Source organism: Lycorma delicatula, chromosome 10 (genome assembly GCF_047948215.1).
Source record: "Lycorma delicatula isolate Av1 chromosome 10, ASM4794821v1, whole genome shotgun sequence".
Classification (NCBI taxonomy): Eukaryota; Metazoa; Arthropoda; class Insecta; order Hemiptera; family Fulgoridae; genus Lycorma; species Lycorma delicatula.
In genome coordinates this window covers 42,669,913-42,689,173 of record NC_134464.1, presented here as the reverse complement: position 1 = coordinate 42,689,173, position 19,261 = coordinate 42,669,913, and the positions used below count along the sequence as shown (strand labels likewise).

The 19,261-nt window shown below is 28.9% G+C and overlaps 1 protein-coding gene across 3 annotated transcripts in view; it reads left to right on the top strand.

The window, feature by feature from the left end:
• The window catches only part of Dhc64C (dynein heavy chain, cytoplasmic), a 211,087-nt gene that overhangs the window by 168,825 nt on the left and 23,001 nt on the right, over positions 1–19,261 (top strand). For all 3 annotated transcript variants that reach the window (XM_075376527.1, XM_075376528.1, XM_075376526.1), the window contains 7 exons: positions 1,362–1,517; positions 2,130–2,303; positions 4,882–5,046; positions 6,792–7,301; positions 11,429–11,605; positions 13,789–14,012; positions 18,930–19,092. In XM_075376527.1, coding sequence (XP_075232642.1) covers positions 1,362–1,517; positions 2,130–2,303; positions 4,882–5,046; positions 6,792–7,301; positions 11,429–11,605; positions 13,789–14,012; positions 18,930–19,092 — 1,569 coding nt within the window. The remainder of the gene's footprint in view (positions 1–1,361; positions 1,518–2,129; positions 2,304–4,881; positions 5,047–6,791; positions 7,302–11,428; positions 11,606–13,788; positions 14,013–18,929; positions 19,093–19,261) is intronic.

The following is a 19,261-nucleotide window of genomic DNA, read 5'->3' as shown; positions in this document are numbered from 1 at the left end:
TGGAATACTTAAACTATGTTTCAACATAGTCACACACAAATTCAAACACTTGTCAGAGTGTGGTATCATGTTTTTTGTATACTTTTACTGTACACTTCTGCCACAAAGTTCTTCAACCATTTACTAACAACTTCTTTCAGTTCATTATAATCATGAAAATGCCTGCCTCCTAAAAATTTTACAGAATAAATGATAGTCGCCAGGTCCAAGCTAAATTTGTAGGATGGATCCTGAAAAACATTCCAGTCAAAACATTGAAGCAAAGCTCTAGTTGTTGCAGCTGAGTATAAGCAAGAACTATCATGGAAGAAGACAATGCTGCTGGACAACATATTGCACTGTTTGCGTTGCATGCCATATCAGAGGCAATGGAGTATCTGACATATGCCTCTGAGTTTATTTTCTGACCTCTTAGCATGAAGTCAACCAATAGGATGTCCTTTCAATCCTAAAACATGGTTGCTATCACTTTGTCTGTACTTGTTTTGCTTTTCTTAGCCTTGTTGATGATTTGGAATGATGCTATTTTGAACTGAGATTTTGTTTTAGGTATTTTATGAGATACCATTGTCTCATCACCAGTACCATTTGTAACAAAGATGGATCATTAGAATTTCATGAAGTAAAACTCTAGAAATAACAGGAAAGAAACTGTGTAAACGATCTAACATGAATTGTCTATCTTACTGCACTTTGCTATCAACTTTTTTCTTGTGTTCTTCGGTGTGTAAATTTCAGCAAGCCAGATTGTTTTTTCATTCAAAAACCAAATTGCACTACGCACCTAAAATTTAGCAGAATTTTCTATTGTGTCTCACATTTTGAATGCATGTAAAAAAAAAAATACAAATGTCTGTGCAGCATCCACTTTAGCTCACACTGAGCTTATAGTTTAGGGAGTTCAATGACACATCCACTGGCGAGACTGGAGATACATGCCAAGGTCAAATGTTCTTTACTTTCTGGATGACCCTAGTATATTGAAGAAAGATCTTTTTGATTTGTTTATAAAAATATAAAACTTCTTTATAAAAATATAAAACAAACAACATAATATGTTGTTTGTTTTTAGTTGGATTAAACTCCTAGTATCAATTCCATTACTGGATTTTATAGATATAGGTATTTTTCCCCTAGCAATTAAACTGGATACTACTACCACTGTCTTCAAAATGTAGTGAATAAGTTGGGACAGTTAAAATTTGTTCAAATTTCAACTTCAATCAATTTTAGTTGATAAGATTTTAATTATTTAATGAAGTAAAGAGCCAAGTAATGTTCTTTTACATTAAAATAGGTAGATAAGTAGTAGTACATTCTACTTTCAATAACATATTAGTAATTTAAATTTTTATATACAGGTGGATCGTTCTATAGCACTTCTGAAATCTCTTGGTATCGAACGAGAACGTTGGGAAGCAACCAGTGAGACATTTAAATCACAAATGTCAACTATTATTGGTGATGTTCTGTTATCATCGGCTTATTTAGCATACGCAGGATACTTTGATCAGCATGTAAGTAATTGTTGTAGTTTAGAGAAATGAAATTAAAGAGCATATTTTATAATTTTACTTTTTCCTTTCTTTTTCTATCTTGCTTTGAAATTTTTTCTGTTATAAATATTGTGGTCAAAAGATATATTTTTCATACATAATTTTAATTTTTAGAAACATATTAAACTTTATAATCATTTTTCTAAGATTTCATTTAGATGATACTTGTGAGTACTTGAAATGGTAGGTGAATCATTCAACATCAAAATTTGACCTATCATTACTTATTTTGTTTGTACACATAAGAAAAATTATTGCGGCAATTTTTATCCTTTATTTCAAATAAATGAGTTCAGCCTACTTGTGTAAATATATCATACATTGTGGAATTATTTGCAATTTCCTAATCAGAGCCAAAAATACAAAAATTAATTGTCCACATCTGTTTTCTAGATCATAAGTCTAAAATCATTTATGCTGTTTTATCTTATTAATTGATACCAGCAGTACAACATACACTTTGAACTAAACGAAATAATTAATTGAAATTTGAGTTAAACTTAAAATGATCACATTTTATCGATTTTTTACCATATGTGAATATTACTAATATTTTTTTAATATTGTCAACAGTATCGTCATAACTTGTTTGCAACATGGTGTAATCATTTAACTCAAGCTGGATTATTGTTCCGACCAGATATTGCACTTACAGAATATTTATCAAATCCTGATGAAAGATTACGTTGGCAAGCTAATGCTTTACCTCCGGATGATTTGTGCACTGAAAATGCAATCATGCTAAAGGTAATTTTTTTTTTATTTCATTGAAGTATGTATATAATTAATATAGTTATTTAAATATTTATGCAGTAATCAAAACCTTTAGTAGTAGCTTAAACCTATCTTTGATTCTGAATTCTTAAAAATATTTATATGAGTGAATTTCAAGACAAAGTGTACATTAAAAATGTTAAAAGTTTCATTTGAGCAAGAAGATATAAAAGTGGCTTACTTATAAAATTATGACATGCTCAAAATTTTATAATTGTGTATTATGTCCTACATTAGAGATCCTTTTGAAAGTTGGCTGTTAATATCAGAACATGTTATTATCAGAGAAATTTAATTAACTTGTTTTTCTATTTGATAAATTGTGTTAAAATTATCATCCATAAATTTTATTAGTTATGTTGCTTATTATTTTATGGTCTATTCATAATCTAGATGAAGATTTACATTTAATGTAAATATTCTGTTAGATTGGTCTACTTTTGCTTGTTGAAGTAATTTTAGAAATTTGTCTTGTTTTTATGTAATTTTTTCTTTTCATTAGGACTAAAATATAAATGTAATTATATTAAATACATTGAAAAGTTGTCAGAGTAAAAAATTATATAAAATCTGTAAATTTGTTTAGTTTTAAAAATAAGGAAAAAATTAATGGACCTGTAGTAATTTTTTTTTTAATTTCTCTTATTAATCAAAAATATAGTAATTATTTAATGCATAAAATGCTGTTTTGAAATGACAAAACTGGGAAAATGGCAAAAATGGTCCATAACAGCATCAGTTATATTTATTAATTAATATTTTTGACAGAGCCTCTGTCAAAAAGAACTAGCGATAGTTCTTTATTTTATAATTAAATTTATATTTCCATAATTTGAAAGAGTGATTTTGGGAAATTTTATTATTTATCATTAATATTGTATTTGTAAATTTCCTCCTATATTGATTCTGATGATGCACAAAATTGTCCGTAACTCTCTGAAGAATATCAGATTTGGTATTATTAATTTCATGGTGGAATTTCTTTTTCAGTTCATATATGACGTGATTTCAAGTGGAAAAAAACTCAACTTTTAAGGTACCCCTATTAAAAAAGTCAGTGATGCATTTATTGCTGAAGCAAGCTGGTCACAAAATATCACTGAAATAAGAGATAAGAAGGCTTGGAGATAGGTTACACAAAATATACAAGATCTATTGAGCAGTGTGGTTTGATGGCATACAAGTTCCCAATTGCCTAAAAACTTCCACTTCGTTATTACCCCCTTCTTAAGAAAGGTTTGGCGCTTTTATTTTGAAATTACAGGGCAATTTTGTTTTTTCCATATTTCCTAAAGTATTTGAAAAAGTGTGAAAAATTGATTTTAGAAACTTTAAGCAAACATTTACTTTCAGCATGGTTCTAAGGAAAAGTTGTCTAATGACCCAGAATTTCCCAACTTTTAAAAAATATTTTAAATATAGATAATAAAACAATTTCATTTTCAACTTGTGCACCATCTCAGTAAAACATTCAATTTAGTTCCACATTTTTTACTGATAACAAGATTTTGTCATGGAACTGCATTAATTGGTTTAAGTCATCCCTTATTAACAATTAACAAGCAGTTGAAATTTCATCTTTTGATAAGAATATGCTTGTAAAATTTAGGTCTCCACTTCAAGATGTGAAATGTGAAAGTGTCTCATGCTTTTTTATTGGTTTTTTTTAATACCTTCAAAATCTTGACGTAATCATTGTAACTCTCTTTGCAGACAACACGCTGTATCTACATCTGAAGCTAATTATTTAAAAATAATTAAAAATTCTACGATAATTGTTATTCACTGGGTGGATTGTAACCATCCTCTTTGTATTTGGATAAACTGTGCATTGTGCTTCTTAGGTAGACATAAGATTTCTGATTGCGTAGTTAGAATTCCTGTTAATGATAACTATAATTTTTCTGTTACCCATAAAGTGAAATTTCTGGGTATTTTATCAGATGAAAAGTTGTGGGAGGATCAATTTAATCTTGTTTTTAACAAAATCAAGCTGTATTGTTTTGATTTGAAGTTTAATAAAATACTAAGCTTATTATGCAAGCTTGTATATTTAAGTAATATTCACTTCTATTATGTATTACTTTTGCTCCTTTTTTTTCAATAATTGAGTTACACATTATGTATTAAAAATTATTATAAGTTATAAAATTGCACAAAAGAATAGAGATATATTCTCTAATCTGTGTGTGATATAACTATTTAAAAAGAAAAAAGATTTTAATCAATTATTATTGAGAGTCCATATTTACGGTCTCGAAACAATTTTCAATAATTAATATATTTCAATTTTTTTTTTATGAAGTAGTAATACGATTAGTATTGTGTTAAAAAATACAAAAATAGGAAATGAGAACTCCAGTAGTAGTTTTGATAAAATATTTTATCAAAATTATTAATAGATTTAAATACATATTCAAATCAATGTTGAATTTATACTTAGTTTGATGTGTAAGTTATTTAATCAAGGATGCAATAGTGGTAAATTATTACTGATTATTTATATTTATTATTATTTTATATAGTAATATTATTTATTATTTAATTACAGAGATTCAATCGTTATCCTTTGATAATTGATCCATCTGGTCAAGCTACAGAATTTATATTAAATGAATTCCGTGATCGTAAAATTACAAAAACTAGTTTTCTGGATGATTCATTTAGAAAGAATTTGGAATCAGCCCTTCGCTTTGGTAATCCTCTTCTTGTTCAGGTAATTGAATATACATATTTATACACATTTTTTTTTACATTTATTTATGTTTCCTCTTGAATTTAAAATAGGAGTTGGTGATTGAATTAAAACCAAAAATTATGATTTATGTTTTATTGTGTTTTAGTTTCATAAAATCTCTTTTGGTATTGCTACTTGGAAAAAGAAGGACCTAATAATTATGAGATCATCATAAATGGTTCTTCCTTCAAAACTGAAATTTTAGATGAACATTTTAAAACAATAAAAGTAGGTTAAAGTAAATAATAGTAGTTGAAACCTTCTAAAAGTAGATATAAAAGTTAGATTTCTATTAAAAGTAGAAGATATAAAAGGAATTAAACCTTCATATATTAGGGAGATTGTATTATCCACTCGTGTAGACATTTTTTAATGTTGATTTAGTAAATTGCTTGATTATTTTAGTAAAAACATAATATTAAATTAATAAAAAAAATCCTGATCATTTTATCTAAACTGGTATCTGTGAAGTATTTTCAACCAAAATATTTATTTCCATAAATTTGAAAAATAACTTGAAGTTGTTAATAATATGTCCCAAACTTTAATCACCCCATCAACAATAAACCTATTAAAATGTTATTTAAATTGTAACCCAGTATTATTGAGAAATTCTATTTCAGGTTTACCATTTTTAGGAGTTTTTGGATATCAGATTCATTAACTATTGTACATATTTCTGACATCAATGATGTTTGTATAGCATGATGTTATGATGTGATTTTTGTTGGTAACTTTTGTTCATTCCATTTACATAAAAACTTATTTTCTATTGTGTATTGATGTGTGTAGTTTTCTAAAACTGTATTGTTTTCATATGGATTTTCTAATCTTAAAAGTATCACACCACACAACAGTAAAAACTAATCTCTGAAAAGATTTTTGTGTTCATTTTACAGTATCATTACCATTTATTAAAATTTAATTGTTAAATTTAAAATATATAAATAAACAAAAAAATTTTAATCAAAAAGTTAATAAAAGTAAAATAAGAAAGTATGGAAAAGTAAATATGTTGGTGATGGAAAAGATAATCAAAAGCTTGATAACAAAACTGGAGAAAATGCTTCTCATAAGAAAAATATATAAAGGTGATGTTTAAAAAAATTAATGATAATTTTAACTTCTAAATAGTCTTAAAAATAATAAAAAAATACACTTGCCTGATCAAGCAATATTAACTTTCTTTGCAAAAAAAAGTGGGGAAAACTAAATAAAAACAAAAAAAGAAACTTCACTGTAATTAAAATTGAAACTGATTGCTGAATTGTAACAACTAAAGCATCAAAAATTGCCTTTATGCTCCAAAATTGTCAGAACAAGAAATATTTGAGATTGCTGACTTGCAGCTGTAGCAAGTTTGAAAGATTATCCATCTCACTTAGTGCAAAAAATGATACTATCAAGATGCAATTCAGAAATTAGTTCATCATATATCTGGCCAATTCAACCATAATACTAAGGCTTAGAACTTTGTACGTAAGTGCATATCAACTCTCTTATCCTGTGAATTAATTAATTTTCTCAACCAGTTTTTTGTATCCACTTTCTATGTCTAAGAGAATAATCTTACTTCTTAGAAGAAATAACTCTTTAATACGCAAGCTTTTACATAGTTTCACTTTTTATTTTATATATGCTTTTGACTTTTATTGCATTCCAGTCATAATATTTAAGTTTATTAAAAATGATTTTAAAAATTAATTACAATAAATTTTTTGCAGGATGTTGAAAATTATGATCCAATATTGAATCCAGTATTAAACAGAGAACTGCGTCGAACTGGAGGTCGAGTTTTAATTACACTTGGAGATCAAGATATTGATTTATCACCATCATTTGTTATATTTTTGTCTACCAGAGATCCTACTGTAGAGTTCCCACCAGATATATGCTCACGAGTGACGTTCGTTAATTTTACTGTTACTCGTAGTTCACTTCAGTCCCAATGTCTTAATCAAGTATTAAAATCTGAACGTCCTGATATCGATGAAAAACGTTCAGATCTTCTTAAATTACAAGGTGAATTCCACTTGAGATTGAGACAATTGGAAAAACAATTGTTGCAAGCTTTAAATGAAGCTAAGGGTAAAATATTAGATGATGATTCTGTTATAACAACATTGGAGACATTGAAACAAGAGGCAGCTGACATCAGCAAGAAAGTTGAAGAAACTGATAAGGTCATTGCTGAAATTGAAACTGTATCTCAGCAATATAAACCATTATCGCAGGTGAGTGTATCTAATTCAATGGTATATATGTGTATATAAATATATTCATACTCATAAATTATATTTGCTTTTGTTCTAAAGAAAATGCAGATAGTTTTAATCTGAGATCTATTTAAACTGACTTATAACCTACATCCTGTAAAACCTGCAGAAGTATTTTCAGATTGCTGTTTGTGTATGTCAAACATTTTTTTTTTAATTTTGTATCTTTTGAATGTAGTAATAATAATTTTTCTCCTATACTGATACCTTGCAATCCAATTAGGCTTACCATACGTCTGGTGGGATTAGCCTGGACCGTCCTGTTTTTTAATTCTGTCCGGGGTTTGAGAATTTTATGATTGGCAATGATTTTTTTTAATTTTAGACCTATAAGTTTGACTTCATGTTTTTAAACATTTTCTTACAGCCGTGCGTCTTTTAGCCATCCTTGAAGCAAGTATTGATGTTGATTTTGACGGAGGTGTAGCTACCGGCCTCGCCACAACTTTTAATTAGTCATTTGGCAAACAACAGGGGCAATGTGTTTTTGTTGTTTTCATCTGTGATGTAACTCGTCTGCATGTTTTTGATCATTTTATCTCTATTTGTTTTTTATCTCATCGTTTAGCAATGGACAAAAGAAAATGTATGTTTAATGTTAACCTGCATAGGAATACAAATTTTTGAAATTGTGAAATGACAGTTAAATGAACGTGTTTATTGCATACTATGTACTGGAGAATTTTCTGTTGCTTATAAAGGAAAGGGTGATTATATTGCCATTTATATTTGATAATGTGTTGCGTTCTTTGGAAAATATTAATTATATAACAACATGATGGATACCTCAAACAGAAGTGAAGTAAAACTTACTGCAATTGTAAGTTATTTCAGCCTGGAGGAGGGAATTCAAGTTCAACTTTTAAATTTTGATGGAGTGTCTGTGAAACTGCTGAAGTTTTAACTCAGTATCTTTTGCAGTGTTTGAAAAAATACAAACTTGAAGAAAAGTTGGTTTGTTATACTGCTGATAACACTAACAGTAATTTTGGTGGTGTGAGGAAAAAGTGGAATGAAAATGTATTCAGGAAAGTTCAAAGTGATTTAGATAGACCGATTTTAGGAATTGGTTGTTCAACCCACATTGTACACAATTCAGTATAAACAGCATTGTGTGAGGGGTGCTTCTCTACTCCTGGACATAGAAGTTATTGTTATAAAAATTCATAATTATTTTCACATATTTACAGTAAGAGTAACAAAACTTCAGAGTTCTGTGAATTTGTGGAAACACATTACAAAAAAGTATTATCTCATAGCAGCACAAGGTTTCTTAGTTTGTTACCTGCAATAGAAAAAATTCTTTCCATTGTTGATTACTTAAAATCATACTTCTTGTGACAAATGCCCAAAATTATTGGATTTTATGAAAATCTAGAAAGTAAATTGTTTTTGAAATTTTTATATGGTACTCTACAATTATTTAATAATGTAGTTCTGAAATTGGAAGCTAATTCGATCACAGCAACAAGCATTTCAGACATAGTCTGAATTAATTTGTCAACTTCAGGAAAGAAAAACTCACAAATTTATACCATCTTCTGCCAAAGAATTGCTATGCACTCTAAAAGAAAATAATGACATTAGGAACAAAAATTCTTCTCAAGCGTAGACAATTTTTATAATTCTAGTATCCAATACTTTAGAGTTGTGGAGAACCAGTTTTGATAGTTAGTAAGTTTTAATGAATAAATTTACAAACTGAAATTGTCTGGTCTGATTTAGAAGCGAGTGCACAAGTTAATAAAATAATAAAAGATATCTTAAATATTGATTACCTATTTGATGAATGTACATTATTAAACCAAGTAATTCAAAACTAAAGGATTAAACTAAGTTGTGGTTCAAGTTCTGAAAAAGTACCAGCTATTATTGAAGAGAAGTGGAAAGCAATTTTTAAGGTGTTTCAAAAGACTGATATTTCATGTTGCAATATTTCTAAAATGTTTAAGTTTGCGATGTCTTTGCCTGAGTTATCTACTCCAGTTGAGAGTGTTTTTTCAATTACAGGGAACATTTGATCTGCATAAAGGAGTAAACTTTCAGTATCTACTGTTAAACATCTGCTAAATGTTAAAAATTAATTCAGAACTTTCTTGTTGTGAATTTTATGATGTAATTAAAACAAACAAACCATTTCTGAAAAACGTTATGTCTAGTGAAAAATACAACTGAGTATATAAAGTTTTTAATGTTTTAGTAAACTGGTAAGACTTTTAAGTAATTTAAAAAATATGTCCTGGGTTGGACCCAAAAAAATATGGTAAGCCTAAGTCTAATGATCCACTCTTAAGTAAAATGTGTCAAAGAGTTGAACTTAGAAAATAAAAGGATGTGGAATAGATTTAAAGGGAGTAGTAATAATTGATTGCACATTTAATATACTTCCTTAATTAAAACACGTTAAAGAACACTGGATGTACCTACCTCTCTTCTGGAAATTCCTTCTGCATGCCATTGACATGTGGATAATGACAATAATAGTTGGTGTAATTCAACAGAAAAATGTGTGTGTATATGAGTATTTCCTTAAAAAAATATTAATGCTCCATAAGATTACATAATGCCTTATTAATTATGTTTACTCATTGACCTAGTTTTGAGATATTAGTAAATATTGCTTTTTAAATATTTCCACAGTGGTGAAATGTAGGATAAAACATGTACAAAAAAAGCTGGCAGAAAATTACATAATTTACCTGATGATGGCAGTCAAGTTATGCAGTTCATTTTTGAAGTTTAAATATTAATATATTAGCATCACAATTTCAAAGAAATATGTTTTCGACTTTTGGCTCATGCATCAGGGAGCTTTTCTAAAGATTAAATATTCACTAAAATTGATTTTAAATAAACTAAAATAAAAATTTAATGGAAAAATTGTTCAGTTTTTTTTTTTAGTGATTTATTGTTTGAAAAATAGGTTTTGAGCATTAAAAATTTTAAATACGAAAAGAAGACTTTTTCGTTTCGAGGACTCTTACTCTAGGGCAAGCATTGGGGTAAAATTAATTTTGAAGAAAATAATTTTAAGTGCTGATAATAAATTTAAAAAAATGTTAAAATGTTTAAAAAAGACAGATACAGTAATAATTCTAAATAAATAAAATTGTAAATTTCTAGTAAGGCGATTCCAATTTTTGGCTAATTGTTTTCTTCTATCAAAAAATTAAGATATTTTTTCATTTTAAATGCAAGAGGTAACTTGCAGGATGGATTTAAGTTTAAAATAATTTTTTTTTTAATTTTTTTATTACAAAAGTTGGAGTGGGAGGGGCTAAAATTTTTATAGTGACTTGAAGGTCTATTGATGTAGAAAATATAGATGCAATTAGCCCATTAACTTTTTTCTGAAGCAAGATATAGCTAAAAAATGAAAAAATATTAATCATTTTTTGGGAAGTGGTGAATATTAATTATAAAGTTTTGCTAATTTGTGATCCTGATTAAAAAAAACGTCAATTTTTGTAAGAAAAATTGTTTGCTAAAATGCCCCAAAAAGTTTTGAAATTTTAATTTGGCTAAAATACCCCTACTTCTTTATCCAATTTTTGCAAAAATATAATGCATTATTTTCCCTGAAGGTGATACAAATACATGCCAACATACTTTGCACAAACATGCATCTGACAAAAATAGATTTTTGTTGACTTGGGAGCAATAGAATAAAAATTTCTTCACAGATTATTTACAGTTTTTTTTTTAGTTTTTTGACCAATTTTTTTTGACCAATTTATGTCATCTACTGTCTGGAGAAGTTAGAATGCCAATTGAATTGTCGGATTGCTCTTGAAAGTGATTTTTTTTTTTTTTTTTTTAATTTTAAAATGATACCATTAATTTAATTAAGTAATTTGTTTTTCATTCCATACTTTGTTTTCTTATTAGTCACAGAAACTATTTCTAAAAGTTTGTATGAATTAAAATATAATTTTTAAAAAATAGAGAATGTGAAGAATGAATTAGTTTTTTGTATGCTTTCTTTCACCGAACCAATGTAATTTTTATGTTGGATTGGTAAGTGTCACTCATGCTGAAACAATTGTTCATCAAAAATTTATACGCTTTGTGTTTAATTTTTTCAGGCTTGCAGTAATATGTACTTTACAATGGATAGTTTAAATCAGATACATTTTCTGTATCAGTACTCATTGCAGTTCTTTTTGGATATATTTAGTTCTGTATTGTTAAATAATCCTAAACTGGATTCATTGTCAGATTATAACACCCGTCTAACTACAATAACAAAAGATCTGTTTGCTGTAAGTAATATGAATGTTATTTTATCTGTTAAAATTTTTTTAAATTATCAGATGTTGACTCAGATGAATTGGTAAAATTTTCAGTGCTTAAATTAACCAATTAATCTACAAAATTAATCATACTTGTTTTAAATATTGTTTACATACTAGATTCATGCTAATAACCTGTTTCATTGTGATCATCATATTTGATCAGTTGCAGGATGTGTTTATTGCATTTGCCATTGCAGTCAGTTGTGACTGCATTTAAATAAAAGTTTTTCATTTTGTTTGCTGCCAATCAGACTTTTTCTAGTTCCTTCATTAAAAAGATCACAATACTAAGGTATACTGCTGTCTGAATTGCTATAGTATACAAGCTGTGGCTATTAAATAACATGACTAATGCTGCTACAGAAGAACTGCGCATAAGCCAAATTTGTACAACCGACAGCTGTTTAGCATGAAGCCTTCTCTTTCGATTGTTGCCACTCCAGTTTCTGTAGACACATTAGTCTGGCCATGGCCTTCGTTTAGATTACATCTGTTTTTTTGTTTTGCGGAAAAAATGAGTTTTGAAATGAAAAGTGTTTTATTAGAGCAAAGGATTGTCGGAAAATTTCATATGAAACTTGGAAAAAATGCTACTGAAACTTATCTTTTATTAAAAAAAGTATATGGCAATGAACGTTTATAATGTGCATGGGTGGGTTTTTAGCGGTTTAAGAATTTCCAAGATGGCGAGAAGACATTGAAAGATGATGTTCACCTAGGCCGCCCTTCCACGTCAAAACTGGATGAAAATATTGAAAAAATTGGTAATCTGATCCAATCTGACTGTCTGTTAACTATTCATGCGATTGCTGAAACTGTAGGAATTGACAAAGAATCTGCAAGGCAAATTTTACGTAACAATTTTAACAGGCAAAAAGTGTGCGCAAAAATGGTGCCTAAAATTCTCATAATCAAACAAAAAGAAGCTTGTGAAAATGTTTATTCTGACACTTTGAATGCCATTGACAATGACCTAAACTTCCTGGAAAGAGTGATAACATGTGATGAATCTTGGTTTTTCACTTCTGATCCAGCATCAATCCATGCATTGGAAGGCCCCAACTTCACCAAGAGCTAAAAAAGCTCGAATGAGCAAATGATAATTCAAAGCAATGATGATTGTTTTTTCTATTTTCATGGGATTGTTTACCTTTACTGGGTTCCTGAAGGTCAAACTATTAATCAACATTACTACCTTGAGGTCGTTGCTCAACTCTATGAATAACAACCTGAGTTGTAGAACACGTCATGGGTTTTTCATCAGGACAATGCACCAGCTCACACTGCACTCTGTCAAGATGTTTCTAGCCAAGTATTAACATGCCAGTGTTAGACCATTCGCCTTATTCACCTGATCTGGCACCATGTGACTTTATCTATTCCCCAAGGTCAAATCTGCATTAAGAGGAACAAGATTTCAGACCGTTAAAGCTGTCAAAGAAAACGCAACATGTGTCATGAAAGAGCTTGCAGAAGAAGACTTCCAACACTGTTTTGAACAATGGAAAATTCACATGGAGCGTTGTAGGGTTACAGGAGGGGTGTATATTGAAGGGAATAATAACTAAATATGTATAAATTCAAAATAAAATATTTAACAGCATTAGTCTCATTATTTAGTAGCCACATCTCATATATGCCAACCTCATTGACAGAGTGACATTGTCTGCATTTCATCTAGAATGGTCTAAGGTCAAATCCTGGTAAGACTTAGCATTTTTCATATTTTACAAAGTTTTCATCCCTTCTAAAAAAAAAAAAGGCAGTCATAATTGGACATCAACTTATAATTTTGATTGAACATAAATATGTTTGTAACATATTAGTTAGAACCTGACATGTACTATTATCTCTTTTCTCCAGCTCACTTGGGAGTGAAAGCATTCACCCTTCAATATATATGTACATATATATTTTTTTTTTTCTATGTAAGAAAAACCTGATTTTAGTTGATTTTTAACATTTCCAAATCAATTTTGCAAAGGCAATGCCAAAAATTTAAATTTTCAAAAATAAATAATTATCTGAATAATCTTTAAATCCAAATAAGCAAGATTCTATTGATGTTAATTATAATTATCTGAACATATATTGTTTTCCATTTTTACATATACCTTACTTTTCACTCTTTCATTTTCTGTTACTCTTAGGTTTGTTATGAACGAGTTGCCAGAGGTATGTTACATACCGATAGATTGACATTGGCTATACTACTATGTCGTATTCATCTAAAGGGAGTACCTAGCGAACCATCTTTAGATCAAGAATTTCAGTTTTTCTTACGTGGTAAAGAAGGTGTACTAAATGCTAGAGCACCAGCTATTGGAGGTCTTTCACAGGAACAGTTAGATGCTATGTTAAGACTAACTACTCGGTAAGATTTCTATTTATTTTTTTCAGTATTGTTTTGGGATCAGTCCATTCAAGAGGCAGGGATAGCAAACACAGTTTAAATTATTTTTTTATATGTAGGTATATGTTGGTAGTTTTACCATAGTAGTATGTTTTATGGTATACAATGATAACAATGATGAAATAAGTTTTACTTAATAATATTATATTTGCAAATTTTAAAATCTGTTAAATTTTTACATTATTTTCAAGTAATTTCACGTAAAACAATGGAAGAACAATGTTACATAGAAATTTATATTCTTCTGATACATAATATTATTGAGCTAAGCTGATAACTGTTAAAAGTGACTGTGGCAATAGACTACAGCTCACTTGTTTCACTTTCATCTTTGCCCAGCCAAGTCAAAAATAACTTGACCAGATCTAAAATAATATCAGAGTTCAGTGTGTCTGAGCATTTGGTTAGACATACTAGAAAATTAGTTAATGAGCAAGGCATTCTACCGGAGTTAGTAAAAGACAAAAAACAGGAATTAGTAATGAGACAATTAAAAAAGTTGTGTTATTTTATGAAGTAAAACAGTGGTACAATGCCAAAAGAACTCATTAAAATTTGTGAATTTAGTGATGAAAATCAACAACTTATTTTTTTACATGTTAATTCAGATATCACTAGTGTTTGTAAATATCATGAAAAAAGTTATTGTCAAAATTCAGTCACTTGTATGGACAGTTTTGTTGTGACCCTTTGAGAACTCATAAAAAACAGTTAAAAAAAACTTAGAAAAATAACATTAATGCAAGCTCTTAAAGAACACATTTATTTAAATTTAGTTCCTAAAAGTCTCTTTGTTTTAGCTGTTTCAAAGTATTTTTTCTCAACAGAACAAAGAACTAACTATATGAATGCGAAGACCAAGAACAATACATTGCCCCACATCACAATATTGAACAATTGGATGCTGCTTGTAGCATTTTGGGTTATTGCCTCCATCAAAATTGAAAAAAATTGAAGTACAGATCAAAGGCAATCAGCATTAAATTTTAAAATAAATAAGGTATCAAAAAAATTAAAAAATAATCTTCAATTCTGTTTGACACAAATTTCTGAAATTGAAAATCCAGCTCAATCTTCTTCACATGAATATGATGATCTTATTTTATAACTAAAAGAAAAATGTGTTCTTGCTTTAAAGAAGATAAGGTTAAAATTATCAGTTTACTTTGCCAATCTTGGACTAGATCTAGAATAATATCAGAGTTCAATATGTGTGAGTGTTTGGTTAGATTTACTAGAGAATTAGTTAATGAGCAAAGCATTCTACCAGAGGTAGGTAAAAGTCATAAAACAGGAATTAGTAATGACACAATTAAAAAAGTTGCATTATTTTATGAAGATGACAATAATAGCAGGCTATGTCCTGGCAAAAAGGATTGCGTTAGCACACGTGTTGATGGTATCAAAGTGCATAAGCAAAAGCGCCTTGTTCTGATAAACTTGAATGAATTGTATGTCTCCTTTAAAGTGAAAATCCTGAGAAAAAAATTGGAAAATCAAAGTTTTGCGAACTCCATCCAAAATGGTGTATCTTGGCAGTTGCATCTGAGACTGATACAGTTTGTGTCTGTCCCCACCACCAGAATATCAAACGCAAGATTGATGGTCCCAAACTTAATGTTGATTATAAGATTAAATTTTAAAATAAATAAGGTATCTAAAAAATTAAAAAAGAATCTTCAATTCTGTTTGACACAAATTTCAGTAGACAGCTTTGTTTGTGACAAGGATAACTACAGCTGTATGATTAATGTCTGTACCAAATGTCCAGGTAAACAGGCAGTGTTTGACATGCTCAACTTTTCTGAAGAATATATGTTGCCAGATACAATAATGAACAAACAGTGGATAACAACTGATAGAGCAGAGATTATTACTGTTCTTCAGACCAAAGATGAGTTTTTTAATCATTAGTGGCAAAATTGGAAAAGCTGAAAACCCACCATTTCGTGTCAAAATCTCAAGCTCAGTTTTACAAGAAGAATTAGGTGAAGAAAAATGTTTGGTGTTGGCAGACTTCGCAGAAAACTTTCCATTTCAGGTGGTTATTTCATAACAGTTGGCAAAAGCAAGCCTGCATAGCCTATTAAACTGTCTGATACTAAACATTGATGAAATGTATTCATTTAGTAATTGCAAGCTGAAAAACATTGAGTATTTTTTTGTTAAATCAGATGAGATAGCTAAGATTTCAGAAACTCTAAAAAACCATTTTGACTACTGTGAAAGAGTTGTTGATACTAGAAGCTATCACAAGTATGTTCCTGTGTCAGAAGGCATTGTAAGATGTTACTTTACTTCAGACTCCAAGGACTCTGAAGTCCAAGTATTGTACCACTTTCACTTAAGGAAAAAGATTCTATTGCTTGTATGTATGATGATCAGCGGTGGATAGGAGAAGTAGATATTAGCCTCAAAAATGATGATGTGAAGGTTCATTTTTTCCACCTACCTGGGCCATGTACCACATTTCAAAAGTCTCAACAGGATAAGCATGGGTACCGATCTCCGAAGTCCTAAGAAAGTTAACATCACTTGAACTAACTACAGTGACAGGTCATTCTCACACAATTTCAAGAGAATTATCAGAAGAGATATCATAGCTGTTGGTTAACCACACTAAATAATAAACTTTCTTCGGTATAAAACCAGGCTACTTCATTAAAGAATAAATAAAATTTTATTTATTTTTGTTTTGTTATTTTTCTTTAATAATTTATTTTTTCTTTGTTAGTGTTTACAAAAATAAACCAATATAAAAATAAAAATGAATTCTTGAAAAAAGATGTAGGCATTTTTGAATCAAAATTGTATTAGGTCCTCTTATTGGTTAAGTTAACATTAAATTATGATCTATCATTAATAATTTTAAAAAAACTATTTTATAAATATTGAAAATGTCAACTTCAACAACATAGGGACTAAATATAAAAAGTGTAAAGTGCAAAGAAGACAAGAGACCCCCTTGGAGCACTTATTTAGCAAGTCAAAGTGATATCACTTTTAAGAGATTTTTCATGATTTTTGAGAAGTTATAACTTTTTAATTAGTACTACATATAAGAAAGTTTTTTATTGGCCATAAATATCTACAAAAACACTGCAAGTTTTGCAAATTTGAGATTTTTATCACCAGCCCCATCAGAGTTATTTGAAGCCAAAATTAAATTAAAAAAAAAAATTAGTTTTCAAAAAATTTGTAAAAATTTAGTGGTAAGTATAGCACCATTAATATTATTTATGGTAAAACTACTATCATATATCTACATATAAAAAAATAATTCAAACTGTGTATGCCAACCCTGCCTCTTGAAAAAAATTACCAAAAGTGAAATTTCACCATTTTTATGTTCAACTTTATTGGTAATTTTCTTATAGAAAGAAGAAAGATGGGTAAATAAACCACTAGACCAATCTTTTACCTTGAGAAAATTTAAATAAATTGATTTTTGTTTTATCCTTCCAGAACCAATAGTTAGTTGTTTAGTTATGTTTTTTTCTGTAAACCCTTACAATCGCAAAATAGGTGTGCGAACCATAACAAAAATGGCCATCACCGGTAAACAATTTAAATAAAAAATTAAAAAAAATTAGTTTTAAGGTCCTGAGACATGAACGAAACAAGTGGGTATGTTTCATTTTTATTTTAATTTGTCAAGCAACCAGCTTATGTTATTTTTGGGACACTTCAAATTGATTGACCCTTTACTATATGTTTAATATTAATTTGACTTATATCTATAAGAATTAGGATAATAATTACTTTGTTATCTTTAAATGTACTAGTTGTTGTGTAATGATTGTATATCTATTGTGAATAAGTAACTGATAAAAATAAATCATAAACCAGATATAAATAAGTTATAAACCAGTTGGTAGAAATAATTTATTTTTATGACATTAAAAAACTTTTTCCTTTTTTTTCTTCTTGGATTGCAATTTATTTGACAAAATATATTTAACAAGTAAACATGAAATATGGCAGCAGATCAATCTGTCCACCAAAAATGGTTTTGAAAAACCAGTCGCAATATAAGACATTCAGTTCAATTCTCTTGTTCTACAATAATGGTTTCAAATTTAAATCATAAAGAATTTTTTTTGGCAAAATGTTATTTTACATCACCTTGTTGCAGTAACTTACATATAAATTTTTTTGACTTGCAAAAATTCTTAAATATTGGCTATGGCCTATGGAGTCCTAGCAGGCGGTTGCTTATTTTGTTTTGTTTTTGAAACCGAACCCAAATGGTAAAAAATGATGTACATTACTCTTTGCTGAGATACTGACATTAGTAAATCTTTCTGTGAACATTTGATATGTTTCTTGAAAGGATCCAGAACACATATAAGCTTCCACTTCAGCAATCCTTTTTTTTCAATTGAATAAAGTATTTTAGAAAAACCAGCTACAAAGTACAAAACTATATTGCACCGAAGCATGAACAGTTTACAACTGGCAACAGTAGACAAGAATAATAACATACACAACCAATAGTAATGCTAGTTATAGCAGCAATAGTACCAGTACCAGCATTAAAGGCAATACCAAATAACTGCAGTTAGAGCTAGCTCATCTAATATAATTAAGAATGAAATTTTAGTCAAAAGTATTTAAACAATTTTTCCAACAGTTCATTTTTTTCTGTAATTGCTGTTTCGGCTGTCAGTTAAATTAGGAGTTTTTTCTTCTTCTAAACTGTGTATTTTAACAACACTATACAGTACGTGCAGATTTGTAATTTCAATTACAAATCAGCTGTCAGTAAAAGAGTTATGAAGGATGACAAGACCTGAGTTGTATTTTATATTTATATGTAATGCTGTTTTTCTACTTAAAACCAATTTGATTTATTCCTGTTTGTTTTTATTATTTCAGATTGTCTACATTTAAAAATTTGACAAAGAAAATTCAAGATATGCCAGAATTCAGTGCATGGCTTCAACAAAGTACTCCTGAAAATTGTGTACCACGATTATGGGAAGAAGAAAAGCCTCTTAGCCCAATTGGTTCTGCTATGTATCAATTGTTGTTGATCCAGGTATATCTCTGCTGTTATGATACTTTTAATTCTCACAACAGTAATCATTTTCTTTCTTTTTATAAAATAGATTTTGGATCAAGAGTTTATGGAACAATGACCTCTTATTGTCTTTCATTCCACAACTCTATTCTGATACCTCTTCATCTGTCTTTTGAGCTTTTACCTT